The sequence below is a fragment of the Triticum aestivum genome, chromosome 2B (assembly GCF_018294505.1).
Source record: "Triticum aestivum cultivar Chinese Spring chromosome 2B, IWGSC CS RefSeq v2.1, whole genome shotgun sequence".
NCBI classification, from domain to species: domain Eukaryota; kingdom Viridiplantae; phylum Streptophyta; class Magnoliopsida; order Poales; family Poaceae; genus Triticum; species Triticum aestivum.
In genome coordinates, this window is record NC_057798.1 from 788988060 (window position 1) to 788996504 (window position 8445).

General features: G+C 47.1%; 1 protein-coding gene across 1 annotated transcript; it reads right to left on the reverse strand.

The window, feature by feature from the left end:
• Positions 1-845: 845 nt before the first annotated feature.
• Positions 846-6036, reverse strand: LOC123047429 (MLO-like protein 14). The gene is made up of 15 exons (XM_044470981.1): positions 5199-6036; positions 4657-4714; positions 4303-4553; positions 4099-4215; positions 3932-3992; positions 3290-3387; positions 3092-3166; positions 2835-2920; positions 2675-2724; positions 2534-2574; positions 2272-2436; positions 2090-2125; positions 1926-1993; positions 1768-1828; positions 846-1602 (listed from the first exon to the last, which is right to left on the reverse strand). Exons 1-15 carry the CDS (start codon positions 5349-5351, stop codon positions 1084-1086), a joined length of 1839 nt encoding a protein of 612 aa, XP_044326916.1. The 5' UTR covers positions 5352-6036; the 3' UTR covers positions 846-1083.
• Between the last annotated feature and the right edge of the window lie 2409 nt (positions 6037-8445).

Genomic DNA, 8445 nt, shown 5'->3' on the forward strand with positions numbered 1-8445 from the left:
AATATGACGCGCCATGTCCAAGCCCAAAACATTGTGGTGTCATATTTATATTTTCAATCTAATAAAGGGTAAAATCAGAAAACCGAGGTCAATTTTTTATGCAGACTCTTGGCTCCGAAACTCCAGTGATTTCTTAATTTTTTGAAACAATTACAAGGTGCCTCTATAAGTTTCAAAATGACCCTTGCATGCGTATGTTAGAACACAGTATTGCTCAGTACAATTTCGTACAACACAATTTCAAGCAGGGCTGCACAAAAAAGACGAATTGGTGGTCTAGAATTGCAAACAACAGCAAGTCTATTTGGTATCATACATTAATTCTTTTACTGAAATACCGTGGGGGCTTCCCCCACTGTCCCGGTAATTCTTTTACTGAAATCAGACATTCACCTAATTGTGAAAAATCAGACATAACACTCCCTTGCAGGCTAGCACCATAATTTTACTGTAATTGGGGTGGGGGGTCTTGTAATTTTAGTTACACTTGCGCAGGGTGTAGAACATTATGATTTTTTTATCTGCATAAAAAACATTCACGTAATGGTGAAAATATTTGGTGTTTCGAGAGAAATGCTGAACTTCTGAAGAAAAGGAACAATATTAATAATTTTTAGAAGATGTTCGATCGCTCAAGAAATATATTTTTGTAAATAAAATGTCAGGGCAGCAGGGGTAAGCAGATTAGGGTGCTGCATAAAGCTTTCACAAAAATCTTGGTAGCCCACCATCCACCCTTGGCCTTCATCATGAAGCTTCCAGGAGAAAGAAGAAACCAAGTAAATACTAAATGGATTTCATCAGGGGCAGATATTGTGAAGATCAATGCTGACGCTGGGATTAACTTTCCTCTATAAATTCCTTTGAAATTCCTTTAAACCAAACCGTCGTCTCTAAGTTCTGATGACAAGCACTAGTATATATGACCATGTATGTAACACTATACACCATCTTTTCTTATATGACCACAAAATGAAGTAGTATATCTTTCTCTCATCTATGATATGATCCTATCATTATCTCCCCTCAGTCGTCATCAGCCATCATCATCCTACAGTAACACAAAATAAGTCCAGTGTCCTCCTATGCATGGGCATCACCGCTGAGCCGAGTTGGCGGGGTGCTAAGGCCTATCGTCGAGGCTATCGTTGCCACGGCAGCGATCCCCGGCATCGACGCCGACCTTACGACGCCGCGGCCATGGCTGCTCGGTGGCGGTGACGACGGTGCGGAGGCTGAGGCCGAGCCCTGTCGCTGGAGCAGAGCGTGCTGGGAGCTGCCGCCGGTGGTCCAGTTGCTGCCGCCGGTCGGAAGCTGGTGGCTCGGCATGCCTGGTGTAGGAATGCCACCGCCGCCCCGCATTGGCCGTAGCTCGATCTTCAGGTATGGCGGCAACCTGGGTGTCGTGGCATCATCGGAATGGCCATGGCCGTCGTCGTCTTCGTCCTCGTAGTCGAGGGAGCACACGGTGCTGGTCTCCGTACGAATGGTGGAATCGTCGCCGCGTCGCTTCTTCCTCTTCTTCCTTGTGTCCTTGCCCCACCCGTGCATGGTTTCTCTGATCCTGTTGGGGATCAGGGCAGCCTTGTACTTTGATCCCATCTGTTGTCGTACCAGCAACAGTGTATTAGCCGTATTTTTTGCCGAGAAACAGCAAATGGGAACGTGGAACATATGCATCCCCAAATGCATAATTAATCGGATCTTGATGATTCATTCAACTAGTTTAAAATGTTCTTGTGGCGTGGCATGTGAATAAATTGTTACCTGCGTGACAAGCGCATAAACAGGCAACGTACTGTAACTGCAGAGAAACTGTCCGGCAAACCTGAAATTATAGATTGTGGCTTATCATAATGACGAACACGAGAAAATTAATGGGAGAAAGAGAAACTAAGTAGGAGTAGCTTCTACAAACTGCTTACCCCAATACAAGGCGGCAGTAAACCAGGAGGTGGTTTTTTATGAAGCATGACTCATAACCAAATTGCCACTGCAGCACAAGGATACAGCTATGTTAACTCCGCATGCCACTTCTAACTGAATTTCCCATAAATATGGTTAACAGTAGGCAAGTAAGAAGTGGTACCCAGAACCAGAAGAAGGAGGCCAGCTCGAATGCATTCTGCAGAAATTTTTAAACCACGGCATGCATAAGTTTAAGTTTGTGCTTAATTTTAACTAGTGTAGTGTCAAAAACGCTCTTATATTGTGGGACAGAGGGAGAATCATTTGAGCAGCACATTAACAAGCATTGCAGGTAATAATTACCTGGAAGAGAACAAAATGAATCAACCACAGGAGAAATTTTGGTTTCTTGAACCAAAAGAGATCATCGCGTGGCTTTATCCTTGGCCCAAATGCGGTCAGCTTTGCACCCTCTGATGTTAAAATCGCTATTATATGCTGCAGTTTCGCACCGACTAGAAGAACAAGCTATGGAGCATTTGAATCCAGTTGAGACCATCAAAATTTGAGGGGGAACTACATACATTGCCGAAAATATACAAGAAGCAGGCTGTGACTGACTTACAGCAACAGGGAGGATGGCTATCCAAAAGTACAGGTTAGATCCTGCAACAAATTGCCGTATCTGACATTAGATAAAAAACAAGGAAGCAGAAATATATCAGCCGACAGATGTAGGAAGAAAAGTACATAGTTCAAAGTTTACCATCAACATTAAACAGCATGAAAGCAACAACGAAGCCCCACAGTACTCCGCTGCATCAAAGGATCAAGTTAGCTGATAAGATTTCTCGGATGAAAGAATAAAATAAAACAGAGCACAGCTAATAATCATAAGGAGCCAAACATGCAGACAAGCTGCTAACCTCACTCCAACAATCTTCTCAAACTCCTCTTCCATTGAACGTATCATGTAAGTGTGGAAGTCGTATGTTGGTGCAAGATTATGATTCTGAAATTATTAACAAGTCAAACACGAGCGTGTGACTAATAAATATCAAGTTCAGTGTAACTTCAGTATATCTTTCTCATAAGGTATAAATTTCAACAAAACAAATCAACAGAGTATCTGCCCGATAGATACATCATTTCTATCCAAGATGGCCCAGGATAACTATCTTACCATTATGAAACCCTTGCGAAGGATAAGGTAGTCAGCTCGAACAACAGATTGACCAAATTGTGCAAGGAAGCAAAACTGTATAATGACACAACAAAAATCTCAAGTGGTGGCTATAACAGTAAAATAACAGTAGCTCTATACATGAAAGGAGAAATTTATGCCTAAGATGAGCAACAAGAACTATTTTCCTCAACATACCACCCACATGACCGCATTATTTTGACTCCAAAATCTGAATGAAGAGGATTTGGTAAGTGCTGGTGGTTGCCTTCTAGTTGCTGATGCATACGCAATCTCTGTTGCAGGCAAATTAGAAGAGGAACCGTCAGATGGAGGTTAACGTCAACATGGCTAAGATACAGTGGCACCAATAACACCAGGATATTGTTTGCTACAGTTACAGAAGTAAAAAAACGGTGTGTTTGATGCATCAGAAGATTTTTCCTGCCTAGGTTTTCAAATCATTTGTTTAGGAAAAGAAAACAAATATGATCACAAAATTATATTTAGAGGAAATTAACATGGTTGCAAAACTCAGACAAGAGGAACTGCTAAAGCAAGCATAAAAGACGTGCTTAAAATCTTCCTAACCAAACCATGTAACACATATCATCTCAGGATCTGCTATTTCGATGGGACCATATAAGAAACTTATACTGATTTCATCGTCCTCAATTGCTTCTGTTAAGTCGTGCATTCTGAATTGCTTCTGTTTAAGTTATGCATTCTAAATTTGAGAAGCTCGCAGATCTTCTTTGCATCATGAATTCAGATGTGTTTCGACATTGTATCATGTCCTTTCTTCTGAAAGATGAAGGGGGTAAAGATAAGTACACTTACGGGAAAAAGATTCGTGGTTATCTCTAAATGCTTCATCTTCCCATTTTCTCCATGTATGGACCTGCCAACATCCAAAAGAATAGGCATCAAACCCACATTCATGCCCATCTTGTAAATATAACAAACCAAGGTGAAAACGCTTAATCCACATGATAATGGGGCAAAACCTTGAGTATAGCTAGCAGCATCGTCAAGCAACTATAGGTAACATGGGTTACCGCCATGACAAAAATGAAGCGGTGGAGCTGCTCGAGACCCTCATGCGAAACGAACGACTCGAAGCCCTGCAACCGAAACGAGCTTCCCTCAATCACCGAAAGGATTCCCAGACAAGTCTAGCCATTCCAAGGAAGCTTTCTTTGCAGACGCACCTCGTGGCAGCTCTCCACCTGATGGGACTGCGCCTTGAGGTTCCTCCTGAGAGAACGGTGCAGGATGGCAGCGATTATGTGGCTGCGCTTGCGAGAAGACAGGGCGTGCTCGGCGCTGAATGTCTCCTCCACCTCCTCTTTGGTGCACGGGGAGAACCTGCTGTTGTAGTACTTGGAGTCGATGCAGATGCCGGAGATCATCCTTGACGTCGCCGCCAAAAGCAGGGATATGAAGCCGAGCAGCATCATTTCTGCAGCAAAAACAGAGCAGACCGTTAGCTAAACATTTCAGATCATTCAAAGAAGAGAAATGGGAACAGAGGATCAAGAACGAAACAAGAGATGGGCAGGTACCTTCTTTCATCTTCTCCATTGCCTTGTGGAGCGGGTTCCGGTGAGTCTTCTTCAGCCACTGAACAAGCACAAGAACGCCATGAATTAGTCCATCCAGTGATGGTGAGAAAACTTAAAATCGAGCGATTTATGTTTTGGAATTCAGTATAGTATACAGTGCTGGGAATTCAGTGATAATGGAACAAATATAAAATTTCTATTCAATCTCAGCATCCAAGGTTGTACTAGAAAAGCTTATGAACAGTGGAATCATGCAGAGGTCAACTTTCTGCTCGCTTATGTTTGGAATTCGGTGTGCACACGCACAGTACAGTACCAGGAAAAGTAATACTCCTGATAGGGATTTCGTTCCCTTTTATAGAAGAAAGTAGAGGACAAGACTCCGTAACAGAGGAAAAAATGAGCCGTTTGAGCTGTTGTTATTCAGAAAAGAATACTTGAGACCAACTGTTGGGTGTTTGGTGAAAAAGGACAGGAAAAAATTGCAGAGAGAGAGAGAGAGAGAGAGAGAGAGAGAGAGAGAGAGAGAGAGAGAGACTGACATTGCTGAGGCGGTGGATGGAGCGCTCGACGATGAGCGAGGCGGCGACGAGGAGCGTGAGCACGGTGGCGACGGACCAGGTGGGCGTCAGCGCCAGCGACCGCATCTCCCCCGTCCCGCCCGCCGCGCCGGAGCCCTCGCCGCCCCCGGCCATCTTGCCCCCTCTTTATTCCGCCCCTCACGAGAGCAACCAGAGCAGCAGCAGCACTCAAGGGAGACGAGCAGACGGGCGCATTGCAGCGGCAGAAGAATCAAGAAGGGAACTGGGGCTGAAGAGGCGCCCTTTCCGTTTGCCGGCCGGCGGCGGGCGAGACGGCTAGGTGGCGCACAGCGCCACCATTGTACCGGGAACGGGGTAGGGATCTCGAAGGCGGAGGAGGTGGAAGAGAACTGGGCTCTTTCTCCCGCGGAGGTGGAATGGATTTGGCCGGCTGTATGTAGGCAGGCGGTGCGCCGACGGAGCTGGCGCCGCCGGGGGGGTTTGAGAAGAAGGCCAGACGCCGAGGCACGATACGCAATGCCCGGAGAAGAGCAGGGCAGGGAGGCCCTCCTGGAGTGGGTTTCCCTGGCGGGCGAGCTCGGCGAGGAGATGACTGACGGCGGCGGTTTGAATCGAACCAGCGGCGCCGGATAGCTGACAGCAACGAGATGCCGAAGAAGAAGAAGAAGAAGAAGAAGAGATGGATCAGTGGAAGAAGCTGGCGAGCAGCGCCAGGAGATTGGAAGGGGGATCTCAACTGTCACCTAGTGTGCTAATCTTCTTCTCATCTCATCTGGCTTGTGGTGGGGTGGAATGAATCATTAGCTGCTCATTGGAGTTAAACTAAACAAATGAGATGATGCGGGGGAGTGGGGCTGGCTTCCTTCCTCGCTGCTTCTGCCAGTACAGTGAGGGGGCTCTGGCTCTGACAGGGCTACGTAGACGCTGACGTGCTCCGGCTGACAGGTGGGGCCGGCATAGCCACTGCCCCACGAGGTCAGCGTCGCTGCATGTGCCGATGGATACAGCATACGTGCGTCTCCGTTGCGGCGGTTGGAGGTTTAATTAACGGACCTTTTTCTCCTCCACTTATCAGACCAACTTCAGCTTTATTTTGTCCGAATTCTGTCTGTTTAGATAGAGCAATAGGGTCATGTCCGGACCATTTTCCGGATGCGGTAGCTGTGTGCCCGGCCACATTCCGGCCGCGTACATTTTTCTTTGCAAGTACGTATTTTTTTTTCATCATTGATATTTGGTACATGAAAATACATCACCAAATTTTGATTCAAAAACAAGAATCACAAGAATACATTTTAGAAGATATCCAACCTCCATAACTGCTCCTGTAAGTTGGATTGGTGTCTTCTCGATGCATTCATTGTTGATCTACATACGCTCGATCTTGCGTGCTTCTTTCTTCTTCGAGTGTAAAGAAGTAGACGTTGCTTCCTCGCATCTTGTCTCATGTTAGCAACAAGTGCACTAGTCTCATCTCTAGCCTCTATGCTAGCTAAAAGTGCACAGACATCTACTAAATTGCGCTCTATCAATATATCGATGTACTCTTCTTTCCGATACCAAAACTTGCATCCATTCTACACAATAAAATTTTAAGGTAGCACAAATAGTCAAATCTGAGAGCACAACCGGAGCTAAAGTAGCACATACCCCATCGGTTGAGTACTTGGTGAACACCCATCCGGAATGTTTCGGCGTTTTAGACACTTGGCGCAAGACCTCTTTGGGCAATCGTCGCCCGTAATGAGTGGCAACGGTGCGCCGACGAGCTTTTGGGCCAGCACCGAGCCGGCTGACCGCCATTCATGTATCTGTCGGGAGACCGCCGACGGTGTAGATCTGAGCGGCTAGAGGAGGAGTCAGTACCTGCATGCGGCCTTGCAGCCTTGCCGAGGCCTTCCGGCCCGGTGCCCGGCCAGTCCATGGCGCGATGCAGCCTCCCACAGCCGGACGAGCTCAAGCCCGACCGGATCCGCTCCAAATCCGGCCGACGGGTGTGCAAATCAGGTGGTCGTGGTTGGGTAGCTCGGGAGCTTCGAGGGAAAGAGCTAGGCGAGCGCGCGTCGAGCTGCACAGCTACAAATGGCAGCGGCGACGGCGAGGGGCAAGAGTGGAGGGTGTTGAACATACTAGTCCTTGTATATTGTGTAACTCGACCCACCTCCTAGTCCTTGTATAGTTGAGGTTGAGGCCCACTTTGTACTCCATATATACGTGCGCTTTGCACCGATCAATACATCGTGTAGCATTGCCAAACTCTCGTTTCCAACGGAGGGGATGCGGCTGAAGGGGGAGGGGCGGATAGAAAAAGGGATCCATGTGCCACCGACGGGCGGGCCAGGGGAGGACACGCGCACACGGCCCTTCCGTCCGCGCACTATTCATTTCACCTCAAAAGCGGTGTAAACTTAAGCTAAAAATGGGTCAAAAACGGACAAAAATTTATTTACATTCGCGCGCTAGGCCATCTGATATGTCTGTTTTACCTCAAAACGGACGCACGGCACAGGATGAAGTCGCGCGAGTTGGCCTCAGAGCGAGGACGAGGCTATCAATTCAAAGGCGTTGTGCTACCCCACCCCACCCCGCCGGCCTAGCAAGCGTAGGTGTGCACCTACGGGCGTGCTCCGGGAATTTGGCCCGGATTTAAAGATGCGCTAGCTAAACAAACATCGCCTCGCCTCATCTGCGTGGGGCGCACGGTCAACTCCCTTCTCACGACGATAAAAAATATATTACTCATGCCAGCGAACCGTCCAGATTTGCCACGCCAAAACATGTTTAAAAAAAGTTGCCATGCTGCAGCGACTAATTGCCGTGCGTCCGATCAGGATCCAACGTACATGAGGGCATCAGATTTTTAACGCTAAAAATCCGACATCGGATGTATATTGTACTCCCTCCGTAAACAAATATAAGAGCATTTAGATCACTACTTCAGTGATCTAAACGCTCTTATATTACTTTACGGAGGGAGTAGTTCAAAAAAAAAGGGGAGGTTTATAATGCTATAATCAGCCGACAGCCGTGGAGCATCATTTTCAAGTATCTCTCGCTGAGCATCATACTACGAATCAACTGGTTAGGCGTTGACCGCGAGTGATCTTACCTCTTTGTTCTTGTGCAGCCCGCCCTCACATGATGCACTGTGTGTGAATGAAACATAGCCCCTGGTACTCGAGGGTTTCAAGGACCTCCGGGAAATTTTGTTAGGGGTGCGGTTGGCCCGAATAACCGATTCCGGGGC

What these genes read in the sequence shown, in the direction of transcription:
- LOC123047429 (XM_044470981.1), bottom strand. Translation starts at nt 5,351, where the DNA reads ATGGCCGGGGGCGGCGAGGGCTCCGGCGCGGCGGGCGGGACGGGGGAG. An exon ending in GAGAAGATTGTTGGAGTGAG is followed by an intron (nt 2,725 to 2,834) that starts GTTAGCAGCTTG and finishes CCTTTGATGCAG; the next exon opens with CGGAGTACTGTGGGGCTTCG. An exon ending in CCTCCTTCTTCTGGTTCTGG is followed by an intron (nt 1,994 to 2,089) that starts GTACCACTTCTT and finishes CTTGTGCTGCAG; the next exon opens with TGGCAATTTGGTTATGAGTC.